The 27,455-nt window shown below is 36.6% G+C and overlaps 1 protein-coding gene across 1 annotated transcript in view; it reads right to left on the bottom strand.

Moving 5' to 3' along the window:
* The window catches only part of LOC113085510 (ankyrin-1-like), a 122,154-nt gene that overhangs the window by 46,566 nt on the left and 48,133 nt on the right, over positions 1-27,455 (bottom strand). Inside the window, exons 2-29 of the mRNA XM_026255176.1 lie at positions 23,579-23,680; positions 20,149-20,247; positions 18,992-19,090; positions 18,643-18,741; positions 17,514-17,699; positions 15,827-15,925; positions 15,651-15,749; positions 15,468-15,566; positions 14,269-14,466; positions 14,056-14,154; positions 13,285-13,383; positions 13,015-13,113; positions 10,078-10,275; positions 9,876-9,974; positions 8,734-8,832; positions 8,447-8,644; positions 7,475-7,573; positions 7,277-7,375; positions 6,936-7,034; positions 6,768-6,860; positions 6,603-6,675; positions 6,467-6,487; positions 4,818-4,914; positions 4,504-4,582; positions 3,216-3,331; positions 2,899-3,123; positions 2,659-2,813; positions 425-636 (exon numbers count right to left, since the gene is read on the bottom strand). Of these exons, the coding sequence (XP_026110961.1) occupies positions 425-636; positions 2,659-2,813; positions 2,899-3,123; positions 3,216-3,331; positions 4,504-4,582; positions 4,818-4,914; positions 6,467-6,487; positions 6,603-6,675; positions 6,768-6,860; positions 6,936-7,034; positions 7,277-7,375; positions 7,475-7,573; positions 8,447-8,644; positions 8,734-8,832; positions 9,876-9,974; positions 10,078-10,275; positions 13,015-13,113; positions 13,285-13,383; positions 14,056-14,154; positions 14,269-14,466; positions 15,468-15,566; positions 15,651-15,749; positions 15,827-15,925; positions 17,514-17,699; positions 18,643-18,741; positions 18,992-19,090; positions 20,149-20,247; positions 23,579-23,680 (3,339 nt within the window). The remainder of the gene's footprint in view (positions 1-424; positions 637-2,658; positions 2,814-2,898; positions 3,124-3,215; positions 3,332-4,503; positions 4,583-4,817; positions 4,915-6,466; positions 6,488-6,602; positions 6,676-6,767; positions 6,861-6,935; positions 7,035-7,276; positions 7,376-7,474; positions 7,574-8,446; positions 8,645-8,733; positions 8,833-9,875; positions 9,975-10,077; positions 10,276-13,014; positions 13,114-13,284; positions 13,384-14,055; positions 14,155-14,268; positions 14,467-15,467; positions 15,567-15,650; positions 15,750-15,826; positions 15,926-17,513; positions 17,700-18,642; positions 18,742-18,991; positions 19,091-20,148; positions 20,248-23,578; positions 23,681-27,455) is intronic.

Genomic DNA, 27,455 nt, shown 5'->3' on the forward strand with positions numbered 1-27,455 from the left:
CCCTGATACATTCAAACAAACTTCCATCCATCCTCAACTTTTGCTATGTTTTATGCACTGCAAAGGAAGAAATAAGCTATGTTTTATCTAAGCAGGAAGTAGAAAGATACCATGCCATACTACACCAGACTTCATCATTCATTTTTACCATCATCAACTTCACCCACACAGTTCTAAGCAACTTACAAAATCCCATTCATTCTCATTCCAATGGAACAATGTTAAAATAGTTGATCCCAAAAAGAATTCATTTTGAGTGATGAAAGATGAGATGTTCCGTCATGTTTGGTGTCTCATGACCAAACAGGAAAACAATGACAAAAAAAATCTAAAAGCTGTCAGATACATTATGGTAATATGCAGGAGATAAGCTTCCTCCATTTTCCATCACTTCTTCCTCCTCATCATCATCCTCCCATCTCACCTGCAGTCCGAGACGGACTCGCTTGGTGACGGCAGTCTCAGGAAAACTGGCCTGGACCATGGGCACCAGCTTACTGGCGAGAAAACCCCCTTCTGGGCCAATCAGATCGTTCTCCTGCTGGATGCGGGACACCACCGCAAAGTAGAGAGGGAAGTCAGTCGAGATGATGCGCCTGATCCTCTTCTTCCCAAGTTCCTCCTGACTCTCAAGATCTAAAGTGCACAGCCAACAGAGAAAAGATCAAATTATCACAGTTGGCCGGCTACACAGACATCGGAAATACTTTACATTAGACACTGCAAAGCCTGTTAAAGGAATAGCTGACAAAAAAAAAAAAAATGAAAATTTGCTGAAAATGTGCTCACCCCAGGCCATCCAAAATGTAGATGAGCAGTGTTGGGAAAAATTACTTTTAAAAGTAATGCATTACAATTAAAGATGTTCTGATACCCTTTTTCTCTTCCGCATACTGATTGCGATACCTGGGCTCAGGGTATCGGCCGATACCGAGTACTGATCCGATACCTGGGTGTGTATATGTAGCTGTATATACTACTAGCCCTGTGTAAATTGCTAGAATTATTTTATGGTGTGCTTCAGATTGATCCCTTAATGAAACATGAACAAATACATGGTGAACTACTGTATTTATTACAGTATTTTTATTATCTGACATGAATTTGACGGTAATATTATTTATTTTCTTAAGCGAAAAATAGCTTCAAATGCAGCCAAATATCTAACACCGCAAACTAAAAAGGTATGTTAGTTTTACAATATAACTGTATAAAAGAAAGCAACAAATAAGTTTAGGAATATAAAAAAAATTATATATCAACAGTTGCTTAATATATTGTCAATTTACTCACGCTAAACAGGGGTTGCTTGTGGCAACCATAGACTGTATAAAAACACAGCACAACTGTGCATTCTGAGCAGCGAAGAAGAACCGTGCAGCGGTTAGGCAAAGCTAGCTGTCAAAACTAGGTCTTGTTTAAGAAAATGGTATCAGATCGGTATATGGCTTCATGTACTCGCTGATGCCAATGGCAGAATTTGTTGTGGTATCGGTGATATTTCTGATACTAGTATCGGAATCGGAACAACTCTAATTACAATATTGCATTACTTCTTGAAAAAAAATAACTATTTATGTTACTTAGTTGAAATTAATGCGTTATGTTACTATTGCATTACTTTTTAAATCTGGGCTGGATGTGGTTGTTTGATTTTAATATAAAAAGATCTATTTTTGGAAAATGTAAAAGCCCTTTCACACCCAAAGCCTCAGGCTGAAATAAATGTAAATTCACATTTGTACAGTAGAATTCAGAAGAAGAAAGTTCAACACTCTTTAGCAATAAAAAAGAAGAAATATTAGTTTATTTCATTAGTTTGGTTGAATTAGATCATCGAAGTTCAGTAGCAAACTGGTGCTGTGAAATACGAATGGCAAAATGGGCTTAAATACAAAGTATATCTGTAGTAAATAACATTTAATAATTGCAGCTTTGAGAGATATTCTTAATTGCTTTTAACTGTTTTTATTAATTTTGAGGAGAACTAAATCAGATTTTTTTGTGTTTGTGAATGAGATGAATTAATGCATGTTCACATTTATTCTAGAAATAAAGTAACATCTTACTCCTGATTTCTCAGGGTGTGTACATTTTCACCAAATTCTCATTCTTGTAATATAAATGAAATAATTTTAATTGGTCAAACTTTATTTTCAGTGTTCCTGTGACAGGGTAATTTTTACGTATGGAGTCATATTAATTAACTACATGTATGAACTGTATGGTTAAAGTGAGGATGAGGGTTTGGTTTAGTTAGTTGCATGTATTTATGCATGAGTTGTTGTTATTACTATAATTAGTATATGTAACATGTAACGTGTAACGATGACACTGTAAAATAAAGACCTGGTTTCACAGTCAGGCCACAGATTAAGCCAGGATTAGGCCATAGTTCAATTAGGATTTAATAATTGTTATTTATTTATAGTACATTGTTTAAATTAATTTAATTTAATCAGATTTTTTGGCATAATGATTCACATTACTGTAGTGCGTTTTTTCCAGTAAAGAGACTCAACAGTTTTTCTTTATTTTGAAACAGGACCTACTTCAAAATGTATAATAGATAAGAAGCTTGTTCTATAGTTCTATAATTCTATAACAGAAATTGTTTCTACAGTGTAACTTGTCAATACAGTAAGAATGAGTACAGACCTTCATCCATGCCATTGAGGATGGTCTCCAGGACCTCGTCACCATAACGATTGCGATGCTCCTTCCAGACCGATCCGTTCTCACTTCTCAAGACCACCAGCTCACGATCTCCCCGACCGAGGGCCGCGAAATGGGGAATCTCCACAATCACAGGCCTTCAGGAGCAATGTGGGTCGGGTCAGTCTGCCATTTAAGTTTGTCAAAAGAAATCGAGTTTTCTAGCAAATCTGGTTTCCTCACCCTAAGAACTGCATGCCTGCTGGACCGAGAGAGATGATACGGCTGGAAAGACCCTCACCCTCCACCAGAGGAGGTGGAGTGGCAAGTTTCTGCGGCTTCACCAGGCGGCAGGTGATGCGTGTCGGAGCGGCACAGGTACGAGGAGGAATGATGACACGCAGGCCGTTGTGTCTGCTGCCTCTCATCGAGCCGCCACGAGCATCCACCATGAAGCTCACAAGGAAGCTGCAGAACCAGAAGCACAAAGACCATGCACGATTCATTCGTGATATTTCAATTTCAAGCCAGAATATTTCAGCCAGAGGTTGGAAACTAACCCGGTGTGGATGGGGCTCGCCACCGGACTGACATTGTCTGACGTCTCTGTGGCCGGACTGCTGGGGATCAGCGAATCCTCATCGTAATCCTTGAGCAGAGGAAGAGGAGTGTGCTGCTGTATATACAGAAAACAAAAATATACATATATACACTGTACAGAGCCAACATGTGCAGTTCTTACCTTAAGGAGTTAAGTCAAGTTATCTGATTTGACCCCTAAAATTACTTAAATATATATATATATATATATATATATATATATATATATATATATATAAATGTAAATGTAAATTTAATAGTAACTTAATTTAATTTACATATATTAATATGTAATGATAAAGTGTACATCTGCAGTCTATTATTACTCCTATAAGCATTTGTTTTTATAGTTCTTAAAGCTTTTTTTTTAAATGACAAAACAATAATAAAAATGATAGTAATCGTAAACATATATGCATATGGTTTATAGCCGTTAAAAAGTGTTTTGGCGGCAATATTTTACAATAATGCTTTAATTATCCCATTGTATCTGTTTATACTTTTCTATATACAGTACAAACTACAGTACCACGGTAAAAGTCATAGTAATAAAAATTATCAATTGTATAGGTATGGTATTACAACTCCAATTTCAGAAAAATGGTGGGACATTTTGTGAAATGCCATAAAATTAAAAATGTGTGATATGATCGTTCTCTTTAACCTCTTTGACTAAAAGAAAAAAAAAAGTTTTTTACTGGCCAACTTAAAAAAAAAGTAAAATGAACACATTTTGATTTTGATGGCGGCAACACATTTTCAAACAAATCTTCTATGTGAATATCTGTTAAAATATAATTTATTCCTGTGATGTACAGCTGTATTTTCAGCATCATTCCTCCAGTCTTCAGAGTCACATGATCTTCAGAAATCAGAATAATATGATGATTTGCTGCTCAAGAAACATTTCTGATTATTATCAGTGTTGAGAACGGCTGCTGCTTCATAGTTTTGTGGAAACAGTGATGCAGTGATTTCTTTCTTCGGGATTCTTTGATGAATGGAATGTTCAAAAGAACAGCATTTATTCAAAAAGTAATTCTTCAGTGAATTTTAAATCGAACTTGATCAATTTAACGTGTCCTTGCTCAGTAAAACTATATAAAAAATATCTGTGAGCCCAAACTTTAGAAATGTAAAAATGTACGTATATAGGAGTCAAAGACACTTAATATAAAGTAAGTCCTATAACACTACCAGGATACTTGTTAAAATCACTCAATCACTCGATCGATCGATCACATTTACCTGCTCCATCTCGTGTTCTTTCAGCATGACTGTTTCAGGAGACACACATGGGATTCTTGGAAGAGCAGGGGAATGATTCCTAAAAAACACAAGTTAGAAATAAGTCTGACACAAAGGAGTCTGTAAGTAACAGTTCTGCGGTCCGTCATAATTCATCTCAGTGGCCTTTCCTTAGTTTGGGCTCTACTCTTTTCTCTTCAAACTAGTTTAAAGGACATTTCTTCCACCATCTCTCCTCTACATTATTATACATGTGTCTCTTCTTGTTCAATCTGAATCATCTTCAACAACATCACTGCAACTCTCCCTCGTACTCTAGAACATTCTTGGGGGAAAGGAAATCCTCATCATGGTCCTTTATGTCCTCCATCTTCAAATACCTGGCACCATCGTTCCCCAGCAGCTCCTCGCCTGCCGCGACGAGGGATGAGAAGAGAGAAAAGAGAAGAAGAAGAGTGTTAAACAGGCTGTCGAGAGGAACTGAGCACTGAATCAATACTGGCTGGACGATATGGAAAGGATATCAATGGATTGAGAGCAGCGGAGTGAGGTTAATATGTTATGATGACAGCAGCAAAGAAGTACCATGGTACTAACACTGTCTTTTTGAAGTACCTGAGTACTAAACACCACGGTAATCAATCAGTACCATGGTATAACCATCACTGTACCATGGTACTGCCACAATACTTTTTTTTGAAAGGTAATGGAGTGATGCAATCAGATCACTATTTCCTGTGAATGAGAATGAAGCAAAGGGAAAGATTTGTGATGGACATACTGCAGAAATGTTCTTGTTATTATTTAAAAAATGCCATTCATTTTAATTGTGTCTATTAAGGTCTTTTTATAAATCATCCTCTTGGGTGAAGCAGAATTTTTTTTTTTTTTTTTCATTTCATCAACACACATGCATACATTTTTAAAAAAAAAAATAGGTCAAGCAGGCTTTAATGGGAATTTAAAGAACCTACATGTATATATATATATGCATATAGATGGTATGTGTGTGTGTGTAGTATAAATAACGCATACACTATATGGCAAATGCACAGTATATACTCAAACTGTATATACTGAAAGATGAAACTTCAGTTTAGCATTGGATTTGCACGAGGCAGCCAAGTGATGCACATCTTCGAGAGAGTCGATGATGAATATGAAACATTTTCAGGACATAAACACACCTGTAATATCTGTAATTACACCAGGAGCTGAAATACAGTGCTCTCTGATTTTATATGATGCATTGATTCTACAACACACCTTTAAAAAAGGTGAGACACTTTGAAGATCACCGATTTTGCAAGTCAGAATTCTGAAGAAATTAAGTTCTTAAGTTCTTAATCAGTATTTTTAACTTGTAAATTTATTTCATTAACAAAACTGCACAAGAAAACACTTTAAGAGACTATATCTGTAGTTAAACTTGTTTCTCACAACGTATTGGGTACAGTGGGGACAGAAAAACACATTTCATTTAAGATATTCTCTGTATGTCTTAACGAATCATGCAAGTAACTAGAGTTACCAGACAATAAAACAAACACACTACATATTTAAAATCTATTTTTTTTTTCTAATATTGATCATGAACCACCTATTTTTGTTCCTGGCAAACTGGAATTTTAATGACACAAGTTTGCAAGTTCACATGTATACCATAGTGCAAGATAACGGTGAGAGAACTAAATCTGTGCCGCTTTAGAACAAAAAAACAAAACAAAAGGAAATGTAGCAGGTTAGGTTGATGGTTAAGTGTTTTGCAACAGTTAGATACCTTCAGGAATAAAAGCAGGCTTATCAACGTCAGTGCACACATGCTAATGTCACATCCATCATAATTTCAACAGTGCACCAGAGAATGACAATGTGTGTGTGTGTGTGTGTGTGTGTGTGTGTTTGCAATGAAGTCACTGACAATGGCCGTCACACAAAGAAGAAGAAAGAGGGAAATTCATACCTAATGTTAGCTGTGCAATTCCTAGAAAACCAAGAGCAGGATGCTCTTTAAATGCCCGCTCATGTAAAGAAATGATTCTATATCTTGTTTTTCCAAATGGAAAACTCTAAAACAGAGCACAGAGAGTTGGATTTACCTTCATCTTCAGACACATCCAGGATCTCATCAACTGTCTCCGGGAAACTCATGCGATGTTTTTCAGTGGTGGTCTTAAAGGAAAAAGATTATTAGAAGACGTGGCTCCATACATTCAGTCTTCATGTCGTTTATGGCAGTCATAGCATGAGCAGCTGTAACTCACCATTGTAACGGTGTCTTCGGTGACCAGTTTGAGCACATCAATGACTGAGATGTATCCAAGACGCTTTGCGATGGCCAGAGCTGATGTTCCATTCTGTAGGAGACGGAAATGTTCATTTGACAATATTTTAAAACGATGGCAATCAGTTAAAAGAGGCCAGGCTCTTACAGTCGTCATTTCATTCGGCTGGGCGCCGTGTTTCAGGAGAAGTGTCACAATGTCCGTATGGCCCTGCTGAGCAGCCTGATGTAGCGGGGTATACCCCATCTAATAGTCCCAAAAACAGGACAGATACAGAGTCAGACATCAAATCAACACTTTGCTCCTCACATTTTTCTTCTGAGACAGAGTTTCAGATCTTACATAGTCACAGACTGTGCACAAATATCAACTAATTGATTCTATTCCTATTCTTAGAATCCAAGGCAGAAGATTTCAGACAAAGATGAAAGTTTGAAAACCGAAACCACTTACAAAGCTGATCAAAGCAAAGGTATTATTTCATTTACCCTGGTCTTGCAGTCTACATTGGCCTGTTGCTGTAAGAGGAATTTAACCATCTTGACATTGCCGTAATGACAAGCTACATGGAGCGGAGTGTAACCCATCTGAAGAGAAATCAACAATGGCAGTCATATTCATCATTATCAATTATAATATGACTCATTTAAGCAACATATTGCACTGTGAGAGATGTGAGTCTTCACCCGTGTGGCAGCGTAGACGGACGCCCCGTGTTTCACTAGTATATCAGCAATGCCAACATGCCCCTCCTGAGCCACGAGGTGAAGAGGAGTCAGACCACTCTGAGGACCGACAAGACATCAGGCCATTATATCCACTATTCACCATGTGTGTGTGTGTGTGTGTGTGTGTGTCATATCAGGACACAACTCTGTATAATGACATGGGTATGACACAGGAATTACAAGGAGAGGGTGACTTATGAGGACATAACCCATGTCCCCATTTTTCAAAACACTTATAAATCATACAGAATAAGTTTTTTTGAGAAAGTAAAAATGCACAAAGTTTCCTGTGAGGGTTAGGGTTAGGTGTAGAGTTGGTGTAGGGCCATAGAATATACAGTTTCTACAGTATAAAAACCATTACACCTATGGGATGAGCACACTTTACACAAAAACAAACGTGTGTGTGTGTGTGTGTGTGTGTGTATATAATGTTGAGAGATAAATGTAAACAGGTAAACATGTTCAGCTTGAAAAGAGGTGCTCTTGCTTGTTCATCTTAACAAATGCCTTAACAAATGTAAAAAAAAAAAAAAAAATTATATATTAACATTAACAAAAATGAACTCTAAACAGATGTTGTTTATTTTTAGTTTGTGGTAAATAATGAACTTTAAGATATTAATGTTAAGAAATGCATGTAAGTGCTGCATATATTGCATAATGCTGTATTAAGATGAATAAAAATACAGAAATTAACGTTAAAAATACAACCTTACTGTTGTGTATTTTGTATGACATCATTGTAATATCCGCATACTGATGTGTGATGTTCTCACATCTAGTTTTTAAATGAATTTTCTTCGACAGGTGTACAGTATTCAAGGAAAAAGCAGTGAGAAAAATAGCTCTTTTCATTAGTGAAAATGCTTCTGGAAGAGGGAAAACTTTTTAAAAAAGGATGCAAAATCTGAAGTGCAGTAATCTAACCTTGTTGCCCAGATTGACATTGGCTTGTTTTGAGATGAGCAGCAGCACCATGTCTGCTTGGCCCTCCTGGGAGGCTAGGTGTAGCGGTGTGACCCCTTGCAATGACTCAGCATTGGCAGAAGCTCCGTGCTGCAGTAAGCTGCTCGCTGCCTCCACCTGGTTCTGTTTGGAAGCAATGTGCAGCGGAGCATAGCCATTCTGTGGAGAACACACAGCAGAGCAAAGGGTTAATGCACTTTGCAGCTGGAACAACAGTGTGTTGAGCAAGGCGATAAACAGTGTCATACCCGAGCCGTACTGTGTGGTGAGCCTCCTTTACTGAGCAAGAGATTGACCACGTCCAGGTTGTTATGATGGATGGCCACATGCAGCGGAGTGAGTCCAGCCTACAGAGGAGAAGACATCTTACTTCACTGTCATCAGTCATACCAAATGAAACAATACTACAACCCTTGTAAAACATAAGCGTTTGATGGGACTGAATGTGCACTTGTGTTGTACTGTATATTTAAAAAAAATTACTTTTAGGTAATATATTAAATGATATAAAAAAGCAACTTAAGAGTATTTACAGAAAGACACTTTCATGACTGGTTATTAACACACTTAAACAGATTTTGGAGGTGAGTTTTAATAATATTTTGTTGTGCTTTAAAGAAGGACACTTATTTTGATCTGTTGAGTAATATTTAAAATTACAGAAATTTTACTGTAATATGCGATAGCATTTTTTTTTTTTACTGTAGTAGTAATATTACATTAATATTAAATGTAGTAAATTGCAACTCCATTATTACAAATGCATAATTACAAATATTTAATACTAGTATTTTCCAAATATTTTTAATATTTGCATTTTTATATTTTATAATTTATTTAATTAAATGTATTATATATTCTATAAAAATCTAAAAAATATAGATTTATTATGTATTTTTATATTTATTTATATTTTTATATGATATTTGTAATATTTTATATATAATAATATTTAATATACACCATAAATATTTGTCAGTACAATCAGAAGTGCACTTTAATCACAGTTCAAAGACAATAGAGGTAATTACTAAATTGCACGTAATATAATATTTAACTTTAATACATTTTCATTTCAGTGAAATTAACAATGAATTAAGTGTCTTAAAACTACATTCATTTCACTCTTAAGTATTATTTCCATAAGAAGTACTCTTTTAAAAGTATGTTAAAGTGTACTTTTTCACGAGGGTAGTGACTGATCATCTGGACATTTTAAGATGTTTTTTTGAAGCATGTATAGTAATGGGTTACATGTTAAATTGTAATTAGATTGCAGTTGCTGACTTAATTTCAATTAATTGGTTGTGTCTGTTTAATCATATGTCGACACATGGTCTCATCAAACAGAATAACATTCTATAAACACATAAATACAGCTGATTCATACTTTGCCTGCAGCATTTGGGTTGGCTCCTCTCTCCAAAAGCAGCACTGCTAGATCCACCTTCCCGTATTTGGCTGCTACATGAAGAGGAGTGAAGCCTTTCTGCATGGCACCAATTAAACAGCATTGAGGTTTCAAGAGAGAGATTTATACAGTTAACCATTTGAATACAACAGGCTGGTGATCTTGGTCTTGGTCACCGTACCTTGGTCATTTTGGTGAGCTGGGCGTTCATGTCCAGTAGGATGCTGGCAGTCTGTGTGTGTCCCTCACGGGAGGCGATGTGCAGTGGAGTGTGTCCTGCTGTTGTGGTGGAGTTGGGGTTTGCCTTGTGCTCCAACAGCAGCTTCACCATCTCGTTGTGGCCCATGCGGGCGGCACAGTGTAGCGGCGTCTGGTCATCCTGATGGAGATGAAGGTTGATATCACGCTTTCCATAAGTGATGCTTTTTTAACAAATAACAGCGGCACTGAAACAAATTACACTATTGAAAAAAAAAAAAAAAAAAAACACTTGATACAGACAAATTGCCACGCTGTCTGGTCTCTGTTTCCCTGGGTGTCCACTAGTGGTCTCACTTCCCCATAGGCATCTCACAGTAGGCACTACAATTCCCACAAGGCCTTGTCCCTTCATCACAGTAATTGCACTCCTGTTAATTGCACTCAGGTGTCTTCACTTGTTAGTCATTATCCTCCCTATATTAACCATTCCTTTTCTGTTTGTCTGCATGGAGTCCTTACTTTCCATCACCAAGTTTCCTCGCATTCCTGGTCTTCGAGTTCCTGTTCTTGTTCCTGTTTGTTTGTTTGTTTCTGTTTTGGAATGAGTTTTGGTTACGACCAATTGGTTTGTTTCGACTCTGATTTTGGATAACCCTATTAAACTCACACTGCACTTGGATCTTCCGTCTCCTGTTTTCCCGTACTTGACACAAATTTATTTGTTGTTCTAAAATTATATTTCCGAGTTGGTTCAAACCTTAAATATCTCGATTTAATAGTAATCAAACATTTTATTTTCCCAATGAAAAATACATTCTTAAAAATAAAAAATAAAAAATTATACCATGTGGTACTTAATATATTTTCTTTAGACATAAGCCAAAATGTTATTTAATGAAGGTCAGTATAGTAGTTCTTTCGTTGGCTTCGTACAACTTCATTTGACCATAAACAAAAGCTTATAATTAGCTATAATATGAAATCAGGATTTCCACATAAGATAAAACTAAAAATTTTGTTAATTACAATTTAAAAACAAAACTGTTTGTTTTAATTGTTTATACTCTATAGAGAGTGTTATTTGCTTTTGGACAAACTGAACAAAATAGCTTGCATGGAAACCATGATTTTCCATGATTTTTCGATGCTTTTTAAATAAATTAAACCGTCATTCCACTTTTTTCAGTAAACTATTATGTTGTTTAAATAACACAGTTTCTTATTATCCTCAGCTAAGCCTCAATTAAAACATTTTTTTTTTAAAGCATAAAAACCCAAAATACAAAAAAATGAAACTAAACCAACCCAAAATGTAATCAAAGGTCTTTAATATCCCTTATGAAAAAGAAGTTTATTATTAGTATACTTCTTTTAAACTAAATATAGGTAAGTATACTTTGTCTACTGTGGCGAGTGGGGCGGGGCCGAGAGGCGTGGGAACGAGGAGTGAGGCCAGGTGTAGCGATTGGAGATGAGCTACACCTGAGCCCCACCGCTAGTATCGAGTCCCACGTAGGAGATGGAAGGATATAAAACTGGAGCGACGACCGTGAAGGACGAGAGAGGACCAGGCCTGGGACATTATTTTATGTTTGCTTTTTATTTATGCGCGTCAGTCGCCGTGAGGGGCTGACGCGCTGTTTTGTGTTTACTTTTGAATATTAAAACGTTTTTGATTGTGCGCCGGTTCCCGCCTCCTTCTTCCCGATGAATATGGAGATTTGTTTGAATCGTTACAGTGGTGCCGAAACCCGGGAGAAGGAGGGACGCGCTGCTGAAGATCCCTCGCCGCTGTGGTGAATCCGCGGTGCCCTCGAGCAGGCGAGGTATGTGCCGCCAGGGACGCTCGAGGCGGTGGGCTGGAGCGAGTTGCCGGGGACGGGCGAGCTCGCTGCCGACCGCCCACGACAAGGAGGGGCGGCTGCCGTCCGTGAGGGAGCGGAGGAGTCGGCGCCGTTCGCCAGGGGGCCGGAGCCTGCCGCCTCCGTGACGGAATCCGGAGGGGCAGGGAACGGGGGACTCCTGCCGCTGCCCAAAATCGGAGGAGCCGTCGCCGTCCATCGGGCGGCGGAGGAGTGTCGCGCCGTCCGCCGAGGGCCGTCCAGTGCCACCGCCAGGCACCGCGGAGGAGATCACCCAGCTGGTGGAGGGCCGAGCAGCAGTGCGTCTGGGAACCGGATTTTTTTTTTTTTTTTTTCTCTCTCCCCTCTCTCGTCCTTGTCGCTCCTCCTTCCATCTCCTTTTCTCTCGCCTCGTCTGTCCTACCCCCGGGTTCCTGCAGGTCCCCGTGAGCGGTCCCCCCCGGAGGGAAGGGGGGGGGGGGAGTAGAGCGCAGTCTCGAGGGTACCCCCCGGCCTGCGAGGGGCGATGGGGGTATGTGGCGAGTGGGGCGGGGCCGAGAGGCGTGGGAACGAGGAGTGAGGCCAGGTGTAGTGATTGGAGATGAGCTACACCTGAGCCCCACCGCTAGTATCGAGTCCCACGTAGGAGATGGAAGGATATAAAACTGGAGCGACGACCGTGAAGGACGAGAGAGGACCAGGCCTGGGACATTATTTTATGTTTGCTTTTTATTTATGCGCGTCAGTCGCCGTGAGGGGCTGACGCGCTGTTTTGTGTTTACTTTTGAATATTAAAACGTTTTTGATTGTGCGCCGGTTCCCGCCTCCTTCTTCCCGATGAATATGGAGATTTGTTTGAATCGTTACATCTACTTTTTATGTACTTCTCAGAAATTTGCTTAAAATGACAAGCTACTTGTGCTCTGGGCAATCATGTTTTCATTGTTATAAGGTAGGGGGCGCTATTACACATCTTCTGTACAGAAACAAGCTAAGAAGAAACTAAACCAACCTAAAATGTAATTAAAGGTCATAACCTGAAATACATCAAAATATTAGCATAACATGAAACGCACCTTGGCTTTGGCGTCCACTGGGGCTGCGTTTTGCAACAGGAACTCAGCAACGTCACAGTGACCCGCTCGAGACGCCATGTGCAGAGGTGTTTCCACTTTCTACAAATACACGTTAATGTACAGGAACATGATCACATACTGAACAGTCAAGACATCTCAAATCACCTAGAGGTAACCTGCGATCACTTTGCTTTCAGAAGCGAAGCTCCATGTGTACGTGGCCTCACTGTGACATACTTCAGTGTAGATTTAGCTGCTGATATTGCTCACCACGTTTGAGGCATGTGGTGAAGCTCCTTTTTGCATCAGTATCTTCACTATATTCAGATGACCCATGAAGGAGGACACATGCAGCGGGGTCAATCCTGACTGTTGGACAGAGAGCATACAGACACAGAGAAATATGGCAGCATCAAATGCTTTCACCGATCTCTGTACTAGACCCTGCTCTAATCAAACCGTTTATGATAATTAAAGGAAAATCTGATCAAATTTGATCCACATCCAGTCCAGTTCATCAATTAACATATTATGAAGTCGCTCTCACATCAAAATCCACTGACATGTTTGTTAAGAGCTGTTTTGGCTTGTAAATGGTGCTTGATCTGTGGATATTACTCTCCTTATTCAGGGGAAACAATATTATGTAGATGTCTCATATTTTAGGTGAAGTTAAAATGTCTTAATGTAGGATTTGTTTCTGCTCCAAATGTTAACTGATGGACTGGAATGCTGTGGATTACTTGTGGATTATTGTGATGTTTTTATCAGCTGTTTGGACTCTCATTCTGACGGCACCCATTCACTGCAGAGCATCCATTGATGAGCAAGTGATGCAATGCTACATTTCGCCAAATCTTGTGAATCTGATTATCATTGTCTTATTTTTTTTATTGAAATGGATTCCCATTCTGTTAAATGAGCACTGCATCTCTTTTATGTTTTGGGACACTTTGATTGTGAACTGGTTTCTTGTGTCCTGTCTTAAGCGTCCTTTTGCCATGCTATTTGTATTATACAGTGAATGATCCTGTGTCTCACCTCTGTTACAGCCTCCAGGGATGCAGAATGCTTTAACAGCAGGTCCATTACACGCACGTGGTTCTTCTTACAGGCAATGTGGAGCGGTGTGAAGCCATTCTATGCATGTCGTGAGTGGAGAGATATTTCTATGTAAGTGAACAGATTCTGGACGTCTCAAAACAGCAGGGTATACATTATCATGTGCATTAGTTGTGTCCCGTGTGTACTAACCAGAGCACGGGTGTTTGGCTTGGCTCCTTTATCCAGGAGAACCTTGGCCATGCGATGATGTCCACAGTGTGCTGCCACATGCAGTGGGGTCAGGTGGTCTAGAGTGATGTCATCAATCTCGGCATTGTACTGTAACAGCTGTCTGATACAGTCCAGATGATCACCCTGGGCTGCCATGTGTATTGGAGACAGGCCATTCTGTGCAGTGAACATAAGGGAACATTTAGAGCTGCCAATGGCAATTTCTTTCTTTCTATTTCAACTCTTCATTTGTATTACACGTTTCGTCTTACGCAACCTTTTTGTTTGTTTTAAGGTTATTGAATGTATTACTACATTTAAGATGTATGCATTGTTTTATTTGAATTGCATATAAAGTCTCCATCCATTTAGTTTAAAATAAGCAAAACTAATAAACCTAATGTAATGCATATTTGTCAATCATGCATAAATGAAACAGGTCGTATTTTTGTAAAAGTACTAATAAACTGAGTGTTTTTATTTGCATTAACCAGGTTTATATATTTGTTGTCAATAATAACATTTTCAATCAATTATTTTAATTAATTTCACAGCTAGAAATATTTTAACCATGTTCATACAACTGGATAAATTTAAAACATATTTATACCGACTCAGTTTCTTACCTGTTGCCTTTATGACTCTGTGACTGAAAAATATGCATTACATTGAGTTTATTAATAATCCTGTGTAATCCAAATGTGTTATTCAATCTTTTTTTTTTCTTTTTCTTTTTGAGTGGATTCATGTTTTTAATTAACGCATTTGATTACATTTGCACTGCTGACACAATGTATTGAGAAACACTGTGTCAATAATACTAAAATTTTAAGAATTTTGATCTTCAGAGCAAATATTTAGTCAGGATATTTGACACATTAAAAAGTTTTTTCTAATTTGAAACATTACTTTTTAGAAGATTAACATTTCATAAAACATAAAAATCAAAGCCTTTATAACCTCATAAGAACAACAGCTTGACCATTGTTCATGTCATGTCATCATTGACCTGAGTGAACCAAATCACAGAGATAAATACACTATCAAATTCTTCTTCACATTGCCAATGCCTCTTTTTGCAACTATGCATCTACTAATTTGTGGCAGATGAAATAAAAATCTGAAGGTCTCCATGTCAGGTGTTTTTATGGCTGTATGTAATTTGGATGCACCCCTACCTTGGTCTTGGCATGTATTGGAGCTCCTTGGTCCAGAAGGATCTCGATTATTCTCACATGACCATTTCTGGCAGCACAGTGAAGAGGAGTCAACTCATCCTGTGTTAGAAGAGGAAAGAAGAAGAACAGATGTCATACACATTCTCTGTCATTAAGTTTAAAATTGTAGCTTTTTTAACATACTTTTGTCTTGGCGTCAATCTTAGCTCCTCGGTCCAGCAGAAGTCTGACCATGATGACATTTCCTCTCCTGGATGCAATATGAAGAGGTGTGATCCCATTCTGAAAGAAAGCCACACTGGTTTGAACACAGGTGTGAACTGACAGAGGACTACTGTAGAAATATTTAAGAGACAGACCTTGGGTGTGAAGTTCACATCAGCTCCTCTGTTCAGAAGAAGCTGGGCAACATTCAGGTTTTCGTAGTGGGCTGCGATATGGAGCGGCGTGAAGCCTGTCTGCAGAGGATCATGGGAAACTGAGTTAGCAACCAGCACACTTTGCCTTGTCTAAGTACAATATAGTTCTTATTCTCACTGCTTCATTATCATTGCAAAAATTAAGTAACCGTATTCACTACTGTTTAAAAGTTTGGGGTCAGTAAGAAAGGAGTCTTTTCTGCTTGCCAAAGATGCATTTATTTGATTAAAAATACTGTAATAGTATTATGAAATATTATTACCACTTGGAATGATTGTGGTCTATTTTATTATATTGTAAATTTATACTTTATTATGACTTAACTGTAAGGGGCAAAAATAAACAAAACTAAATACAGTTGCTTTAATATCCTTAATGAAAAAGAAGTTTATCAAGTGTGCTATTAGTATACTTCTTTTAAACTAAAAATAGTTACGTATACTGTGTTTACTTTTTATGTACTTCTCAGAGATTTGCTTAAAATGACATTCAAGTATGCTTGACCAATACTTAGAAAAAGTCTAAATATGTTTGCGCTAAAGCTTCTTGTGCTCCGGGAATTCATGTTTTCATTGTTATAAGGTAGGGGGCGCTATTACACATCTTCTGTACAGAAACAAGCCAAGAAGAAACTGAAACAACAGATGCTTCCGCATGTAATGTAACACCACCAGACATAAAACAACATCACAACTGTGTAACGTTATGGAATAAAATGTTGACTCCATCTATATTTTTATTATCATTCTGAATCCAATTCATAGTTTTTTGTTCAAAATGTTGTTTATTTATTCCTTTGTTTTGCATTTATGAAACTTACCCACATTCATGTGTTTCTAAAAAAGAATACATGACGCTAGAATAAAATGTTTATGTTTAGAAGCAGATACCCTGTTCTTTCTTTTAATGTTTAGATATTCACAGAACAAAACATATACAAATGAATACTTAAATAGGAACATAGTAGTATTCTTAAAATATTATGTAAAGTTAATTTCAAAGAAAAAGTATACTTAAAGTATAAAATTATTATAATTCAAAGTGTACTAATAATGTTACAAGTATTTAGTTAGTAAACTATCAGTACACGTATAAGTTCACTTTTAGTAAAGTTGCATTACAAACTAAAATCATAGATGTAAACTAGTTAAAGTGTACTACTGTTACACTTAAAGTATACTTAAAATTATACTTTTATATGCTAGAAAGTGGGCCCATTTAGTTCTAAGGAGTATTGAATAGTACACTTACAAGTATACTTGTAGACTGATATTTGTATACTTACTACATAAAGTATTATTTATTTAAGTATACTTAATAAAATAAAATACTTAATAAAATAAACTTGAAGTATACTTAAAGTACACTTGTTTTGGTAACCTTTCTGAATAAAAGTTCTGATTGAAAATAAAATAAAATAAAATAAAATAAAATAAAATAAAATAAAATAAAATAAAATAAAATAAAATAAAATAAAATAAAATAAAATGTAAAATACTACTGACCCCAAATTTTTAACTAAAGAGTGCTTAAATAGATTTATATTATTTGTTATTATACATTACTAAATGTCCAGCTGAATAGAAAAAGAGCAAGGAAAGAGGTTTTCCATCCGGTTACACAAACCTTGCTCAAGACATCAGGATTTGGGTCATTCTGTAGAAGCACAGCGGCAGTTCTGGTGTCATCGTTTCGGGCAGCGATATGCAGTGCAGGAAGGCGGACCTTGCCCTTGGTACCGTGGTTGATGAGCAGGGCCACAATATTCTCATGGCCCTGCTGAAGAGCCACAGCAAGAGGGGTAAAGCCATCCTGCCAGAAAGACAAACACATTTTCAGAATTTTACATGAACATCCATATTTCTCTCAATAACCTGATTGGAAATGGCAGGTTAAGGTGAAGTGTGCAACCCCTGTTGGCTTAACATGCTGAAAGTTTCCTTTGATCTGACCCAAGTAAGCACGCTTAATTGTACTGAATGTGCACTTGTAGTGTACTTCATATCTTAAGGTTAACGCTCAAGTACTGTACTAGCAAGTGATATAATACTAGTGAAATATGTAATTAAAGAGAGACACTTACATGACTTCAACACACTTAAGTGCACACTGAAATCATGACAGGTTTTACTTTAAAGTACATTTTAAATCATTATATTTGAATAATCTTTTGTCATCCTTTAAAGAAGTACACTTATTTTGATGTGTCTATTAACAAATTAAAGTAACTTGATTATAAGTTTAAATGCAGTGCTTTTCAATATTATATTAATGTATGATTTAACATTTAATAAATGTACTAAATTGTGACTTTATCATTGCAAATGTGTAAATACAAATATATTTATATGCATGGCATACAATACAGTAATTATGAATATGATTAACCATGACAGGTAAAGATATTCCTAATTGGGTAAAATTAAAATAAAAAATTATCTTGAATTCAGATAATTGCATTTAATATAAATTGAATATTTTCATTTAATTGCAATTAACATGCATTTAAGTGTCCAAAAACATTACATTTGGTTAACTGATTGGTTTTCAAATATTACAAAATATCTCCTTTTGTGTCTAACAGAAAGAAAGAAACCCGTACAAGTTTGGAAGGATGAGTAAATGATGGCAGAATTTCATTTTTGAGTGAACTATCCCATCAGAGTATTCTTTTAAAGTATATTATTCCAAAAATACATACTCTTTTTATAGTCATGCTAAAGTGTGCTGCTTTATTCCCCGAGCGCAGCATTACCTCGGTTGGAATGGTCTGATTGGCTCCATTATCCAGGAGAAACTTCACAACCTCCAGGTGATTCTCTTGTGCAGCCATGTAGAGAGGAGTGAAGCCCTTCTGTTACAGACAGACACAAACACCCATATGCAGATACAATACCAAACTAACAAGCACACAAATACACAGATGACAATACAGGCAGACAGATTTGAGTCCGGACAGCAATGCTGCATACATTTAAAAACACTCAACTGTGCAAATGAACTACAAAACATCCAACTGGGGAGAAGAAAAGACAGAAACCCCTATTATATAATGTGTTTTAGGTCAACATTAGGTGAGATTATACAGTTACACAGTAGTTCACCTGAGATTGAGCGTTGACATTGGCTCCATAGTTCACCAGCTCGGTGACCACCTGCTCCTGTCCAGCTAACGCAGCTATGTGAAGGGCAGTGTTTCCTTTCTACAAGAGAAATATCTTATTTAATGACACGGTCAATGTTTTTTGTTTTTTTCTAATCACATGCATTGTTTTGAAAATCAAGCAATCCCTTGAGCACTGGATTGTATTAAATATGCACAAGTTTACTTCGAATGACAAACACATATTTGCTTTTCTAAAAATGTACTTGCAGATTACATTGTAACTTGCATTTTTATTTTTTTTTAAATGTGCTCATACACAGTTTCTGAAACTACTGTATGGCTCCTTTTCTCTCACCTGTACACACAAAACATGCAAAATATTACACATCTCTTACAACTTCTTTAACACTTCTTTCAAAACTCTCTACACACAAACACTGAATGATTAGCCATATACACGCCAACAGTTCAGAAAAGAAAGAAATGTCTAATGCATTGGTGTTAAAACATTTGTTAAGTATTCTTCAATAACTGTTTTAATAATCTTGAAGTACTGTACACTTATTTTGATGTGCTGGTTAACATATTATTAAATATGACATTTAAAGTTCATCTTTTTTTAATGCACTAAATTGCAACTTCATTCTCACAAAGATACTGAAAGACGTGCAAGCTTCAACAGAAATGACATTAAAGTATAGCTGGCCATAAATGCTTGGCAGCACACTTTAAACATAATTCAAAGTCAACAGAACTAAATATGAAAATACATATTAAGATATAATGTCCTACTTAAGCAGGTAAAAAAAAAAAACACATTTACATTTACATTTAAACTATAAACTAGCAAGCACTTAGATGCCAAAACTAAATAAATCACATTATGTTCAGACTTCAGTATATTCTTTTAAAGTATATTATTTAATGATAAGTATGTGTAAGATGTCTAAAAACAGCACAAGCACACTTTTCAAACAAAACATTTCCCCCCAAAAGTGCAATATTTATCTAAATATATTTGAATGTGTTCAAAGTAACTTGTGATTCAAAAGTGAAAAATGAAGTTCTGCTAAAAGCTCTAGCATCAAATGCAAAGACATTTACTCTATACTTCTGTTAACGTTTAAATACTTTTACTCGAGCTCTAAGTCTTACCTTTGTGGTGGTCTCTAGAACAATGCCGTGGTGCAGTAGCTCCAGCACCATTTTAACATGGCCTTCCTTCGAGGCCAAGTGCAGCCCGTTGAGTCCATTCTGTGAAGGGAAAGAGACAGCAGAGAAAACTCACTCTGAAGGTGATTTGATCTCAAGCAGTGCAGTCTTTTAACGTCCCAAAGAGACTGAAATAGGGAAGTCACAAAAGACACAGAGCACTGTCAAATAACATCAACTGATGATGATGATGATGATGATGATGATGATGATGATGATGATGGGGGTGATTAAGGTGGATGGCAGGCCGGTGGTCTCTCTGCTGGGAAGAATACGGGCCATGTGGGATAGGTCTAACCTCACACAGCCTTCCTTCAGCCTCACAGGACATGTGAGGTTGGACCTTTCTCACATTGCTGATATTATCCCCTCTGAGTGTAGAGACCACTCACCTCATCTCAGAGTGACTCAAAGAAAGACACGAATGGATGGATGAAGAAGAAATACTCAACAGTTCTAAAGCTGCGTCTGCAGAACAAACGTTTGCACACCTTATACACCAATCAAATACATACAGTAAGACCCTGACGTCACCGGAAACTGTGTTTTTCACCAGTCTGTAAATGTTAATAGACATTTACAGTGCGTCTCATTTCACTCGCTATAGTCCCCTGAGATGGAATCAATACAGACAGAACAGCCACTGCTCTCTCTGTACATGCAGCTGAAATCAAATCAAATACAAATATTAGGCGAAAAAACTAAATGAAACTAGAAACTAAAACTAATCTAAAATTAAAAAAAAAAAAAAAAATTAATCTGACATTTTTTAAAGTAAATTGAAATTAAGCCTAAACAGTAATATTTAATAATAATAATAATAATAATAATAATAATAATAGTAATAATAATGCAATAACAAAGTCAAAAACATGAAAACTGAAAATATAAAAACAGAAGCTAATTCAAAATATTAATAAAACTATAATAGTATACTATTGTGATACTAAAAATAATATAATAGAAACACTGCGGTAGAGTACATTGAATAATGCATTATATAATATTTTTCACATTATTCATATTTTTGTCATTATACAGTAAGTAGAATGCTGTATTCTAATCCAAGCAAACACAAATATCTATACAAAAACACTTTCGTGATACAAATTAATAAATGTACCTTTCATTTATTATGTGTGTATACAGTGAAACATTTTATTTATGAGGTTAAAAAACATATTTGAGTTATATTCACAAAAATAAAGTCTTTTTTTCTTATACAATTTTGTCAAGTAAAGCCTGATTAGGATGTAATTGTTTCTCTTGGCGATGTAAGCTACTCTCAAAATTTACATTGGTTAGTTTGTGATTTTATTGCCGTCCGAATCCAGAACGTCTGTGTTTTTCTCTCACCACCCGTGTAGAAATACCCCCATGAATTACCTACTGTTTTCAATTATTTATTTATTTATTGATAAACTCTGAAAAGAAATCGATTCAAAATTCAATGTATAAATTGTTTTTGACTTCTGCCATACAGCTTTTGCAAACATGTTTAATACTGAAAGAAATAATAATTCAGTATTTCATAAATGCTCCACTACAGCGAGTGGGAAAAGAAAAAACACACAAACAACTGAAATGGATCATTATTATTTTAGCAACATGTATGCAATACCATTTTAAAATATGTATTATATACTATTATAAACAGGCCAATATAAACCGCACAGCTTTATGTTCACCTCAATGTAAATAAGAGGTTGAAGTAACTTATGTCTGCTAATCTCCACATTCAGTGACATCCATTATTTTGAGAGATAAAATGCAAGACAGAAAACCATTTCAACTAAAGCACATTTGTTGTTTAAACAATCAAATAATAAATAGGATATTATTAAATAATAGCCTACGTGTGTGCTAGCTCAAGGTTCAGTAGACCTGCTCACACGTTTGCTTCAGTATGATGACTAAATGGAGCAAAGCGCTGAAGTCATCGCTCACAACGCATGCAGTAATCAAAGGGCATCGACACGTCAGTGTACAAGCAGGCAATTTAAAATCACATTAAATCTGTGCGCAATTCAGACACGGAAACAGAAATGTATCTCCAGTCAGGTCCACCAATGTAAAGAAGCTAGTTTAGCACAAATATCAGGTGAAAAGACTCCAAACTCACACCGTGGACACACACACCCTTGGACGGCACTGCAAGCAATTTGAGTTGAACCGGACGGACATAATTATGAAATCTGAACACTTAGCTACTCTCCTGATCTTCATTACCCAGGTATACTGTAGCTTTCTAAAGACACTGAAAGCCTCTCAAGGCTTGGCTGGGAATAGCATTCAATACCAAGGCTTTTCCTGACAACCGGCACATCCGGAAACGTAACTGTCAATTTGGTTACCGCCCCTTTTTAGGGGAAAATAAACTAGATTTCCCATAGACTTCCATACAAAAAAGCGGCAAAAACCACCGTTCGTACACAACCGGCAGATGTGAATATCTTGAAAAACCCTAAAACTAAACATGTCAAGTACTGATATGTCCAGCCTGCCTGCCACCGAGCGTGAAAGATATATCCATAAACTTAATTTGGTCAATTTAAAAACACGTCCCTTCATTCTCCAAGTGTCAAATTGGTGTAACAACCCCAGCCAGTGGCCAGAGTCTTACCGGGACATTTACTCGTACCTCATCCAGACACCAGGTGAGCCAGATAATGATTTTACTTCGTATTTGAAAGTAAACATCTTTACTGGGTGCACTTTTCTGTACAGCCATGCAACTAGCTTGGCTTAGTTTTAGTAATTCATGATATTTCCACAACAGCAAGCTATTGGTGATGAAGGCAGGTAGCCATGAATTTCAAATTTGGGGTTTTACAAACATCATTGGTGCACCCAACCACACAACAACTCTCTGGCATGTTGTAAGGTTAGTCAGCTTACTCGATCCAATACTGTATGGAGGTTTGTTTTCCCTGAAAAGTGGAAGTGAATCTGTTCAGAGACTTTCTATGACGCTGCAAGAACCTTTTATATCCATGTGAGCTTTCAATTGCACTAAATGTTTTTCATAATGGAAAAGGTTCTTTGGATTTTTTAAATGTAGAATTTTAACATTTTAAAAAGTCAAATAAAAAAATCACTGAAAGGTTCTTTGAGAAACCAAAAATGGTTCTTCTATGGCATTGCTGCAAAAGAAAACCTCTTTTGGAAGCTTTATTTTTATGAGTTTAAGGACTGATGACACATCATGGAAATAATGGAGTGTGTGTGTGGCCCTCTGTGCTCTAGATTTATCCTCTAGAGATCACACATCTTTCACACTTTGTCTTCTAGAGCACCCCTCAAGATCGAGCAAGAAGATTGACCTGGCTGTGACTCAGTCAGACAGTGAATCGGACATCTGAGGAGGTCTCACCTGATTGGCTGTGTTGATGTCGATGCCATTCTTGATGTGGTCCAGAGCCTTCTCCAGGTTACCTGAGCGAGCTGCACGGAGGAAACTGGTGCCAGCATCAGTCTGAGAAAACATACAGGAAGTAATACAGGAGGGTAGAGTTTAAAAGAGTTAACATGTTAATGGTTTAATTGCATTGTGAAAACTATATGCTTTTTGCCAGCCACCTGTATTTCCATGACGTCATCGAATCTAACATGTGAGGAGTGTTAAATAAGACAACAAATGTGACAAAACAACTGGTTAACAACCTTTTTTTTTCTTTTAAGATTGATGTTGAAGTACAAGAACAACAACAACCGTAACAAAATGGTGCAACAGCAGAAAACACTGTAAATGAAAACAGGTTTTCAACATTAGATGCATACACAAATACATATTTACCACGCACACACATGGGTATAGAGATAACATGCCGTCTTTGTTATTATTATTATTATTTTTTCCTGTGTGAGAAAGATGAATGTACACATACTGTATATTTTGTCGACCTTAGGTGCACAAACATTCAGATTATCTCAAAGAACAGACATACTGCAAAAGAAAAGAGTAAAAAGGATCAGAGCAGCAGTTAAAAGACTGGGAAAAAGTTCATTCATAGTTTGTACTCCATTAAAACTATCAAATGATTCTCAACAAAACCAAAAACAAAGCAGTCAGACACAAAGACAGAACAGTGCCCTTCCTAACCTTATGACATTCATCTAACTACTGAACGTTACTAAAAAGCAGTGTGTGTTTTCTCTTCTTAGCATTGCATCAGCAAAATCCTATTACTGTAAGATATTTGGTTAACATACTTTAATTTTCATCATAAAATATGCTGGTAACTGGGGTTAGTCCTAAATCCTAAAATACTTCAATGAGTGAGAAATGAACCCTTCCATGGTTTCTTCTGTCTGATAAACACACTCAGTGAAGAAAGAGGCTTTCACACTTTCAGCCAAAGATCAAATTATTTAAAAAAGCCAGTTTATATGGAGTACGTCCACATTTGCATGATTCCAGAACAACTCCCTTAGATTTTAATCTCACATCTGGATTCAGTCGCTTCTGTGGCTTCTGTGAATTTGAACAGATTTTCACGTCCTTGAGACTGAGCTGCAGTATGTGTGTGTGTGTGTGTGTGTGTGTTGTTGCTGTGGTGGCGGCAGAAGGAATGTGTGTGTGTGTGTGTGTGTGTGTGTGTGCACCTTCACGAGCAGCAGGGCTGGTCTACTGATCAAATACACAAGACAAGTACATGGACACACACGCACAACAACAAAAGTGTGAGTTGGCATGGGGACGACTTCGTGACCTCCTAAGAATTAGGAGCACAATCTTTCTCCCTCATCTGTCTGGCTGGGTCAGAATACTACACTGAAGCGGTTTGGGGTCGGCAAGGCTTTTGCTTTCTGTCTTTCTTTCTTTCTTTTATACAAATTAACACTTTTATTCAACAAGGACTAGTTAAATTGACCAAAAGTGAGAGTTAAGATATTTATAATGTTACATAAGATGGATATTTCTCTTAAATGCTGCTCTTTTGAACTTTCTATTCATCAAAGAATCCTGAATAATAAAATGCATATCACAGTTTCCACAAAAATATTGGGCAAAGCATCATATGTTCATGATTTCTGAAGATCATGTGACACTGAATAACATTCAGCTTTGATCACAGCAATAAATTACATTTTACTTTATAATTTAAATATAAATTTTGAATTATATTCACATGGAAAACTGTTATTTTAAATTGTAATAATATTTCACAATATTAAATTGTATTTATTTTTTGAGCAGAAGAGGCTTCTTTAAAAAAAAAAAAAAAACAACTTACCTATACCCAAACAATTTGAACAATAATGTATAATGTAATCTAAAATTATGTACATTGATGTTTAAGTTAGGTTTTTTTGCATATATGATTTTATTTTTTCTGTTTTCTGTTATTTTACCTAAAACAACATGCTATTTTAGACCGTTAAAAAAGCTAATATATTTAAAATCTTCAAATTTGGTACTTAAAAAAAGGTAAAAAATAAAAAAATAAAAGGTAAAAAATAAAATAAAAACCTTATTTAGTCAAATTCAAAGTTATGAAAACATTTTCCTTAGTAACTGATAAAAAAATAAGGAAGGGTGACAGATTTTAGTCTTATTTCTAAGTTTAAGTCCCAATTTTTGGATTTTTATTACCTTTTTCAGAAATGCATTTTTTAACCCTGAACCATTTTTGGGAGTCCCCTCCATGTGTAAAATGTGAGGTCACTGTACATGAGCGAGTGTTAGCAGCAGATAAGGCTCTGGAGATGGTCGTGTAGACCACACCTAATTCTTTGCCTCTGGTTTCTCCACACCTACACAACATACACTGTATGCCAAGAGAACCAACCAGACACAGTCTTGAACCCTTACGCTTCAAAAAGGAAAATAAAGAATGAATGTCCACTGATAGAAAAAACCTCCTCATAGACTAGTTAATACCGTATGATTCAATAACCAGGCTCCCAGAATTGATAAGCTTTCTTGGAAATGTCATCCTTATATCACCATAAGGGTCATTTAGAACAAAACAAGCATTATCGTTTATTAAAGTTATGCCATCCTGTTGATACCTCTATAAAGGATTATAAAGTCTTCAATTAATAATCACTGAAAAAGAAAATAATAGTTAACGTACCAGCTAATAAAACCTCATATAATGTTATGAAAAAAGATAAATAAAACATGTCAGCACCCAACCCCGGCTTTCCTCCCGTCTGGAAGAGCAGAAGTACTGCAGCAGACTGGATGACATCACCACCGAGACGCAACACTGCAGTGTGTGTGTGTGTGTGTGTGTGTGTGTGTGTGTGTGTTTATGACTGCATCCGAGAGAGAGAGAGAGAGACGGAGCGAGTCTTAAACTCACCTCTACTGAGAAACATACACACAGATCAAGCCAAACACACAGAGAGAATGCCATCCCTCATTATAACTGTGCTTGCATAGCATACGAGAGCAGGTGGTGATGTGTGTTTCCCACGGAGGGAAAATGAATGAGATTATACGTCACAGCGGCCTCAGATTCACGTACATTCATGTACACCACTAAATCACTGAGACATTAACTGCATTGTTGCATTAAATGCATGTTCTCTCGCTTCTCTATTTCCTTCTTCACATCAGTAGTTCACAGGATGCATTCTGTGCATCTGGGGCTCATTATTCAGCATCACTATCGTATGATGTCAGTGTGCATTGCACTCATTTGTGAAAAGCTAAACTATCACTAAACATATAAACCAACTGAGAAATCTGCAAAATGCATAACTATTTTTATGCATGCAGAGTAATACAAGAAGACATGTTTCACTGCATTATGGCGCACAGATACTTATATTAAACAAGGTATGCTTGCAGTGATGTTTGCAACTGAATGTAAAATCAACCCTGACTTATATATTGCTGGAAAAACAGCTGAAAATATAGTTAGCTGTATATATTGTGACTACAGTATGATAGGTTACACTTTATTTTAAGTTGTCCTTGTTACAGTGTAATTATACATTTAAGTACTGAATAATATTAATAAGCTACATTATTATATGGTCAGGGTTAGGGCTTGGCTAAAGGTTACTTGCATATAATTATGCATCATTTATTGTTGTTATTATTATAGTAAGTACATGTAACGTAACAAAGACACATTAACAAAAAGTGTTTAATGTGTCTTGTTACTCACGTTCCAAAGTAATAACTGTAAGGTATGCATAACTATAAGAAACTAATCCCTGTAGCAAAATATCAAACCAAGTAACATTCATTGTAAGGATCAATATTACAAGCACACTTAACAGAGAAAACATTT

Source organism: Carassius auratus, chromosome 5 (genome assembly GCF_003368295.1).
Source record: "Carassius auratus strain Wakin chromosome 5, ASM336829v1, whole genome shotgun sequence".
Taxonomy (NCBI): Eukaryota; Metazoa; Chordata; class Actinopteri; order Cypriniformes; family Cyprinidae; genus Carassius; species Carassius auratus.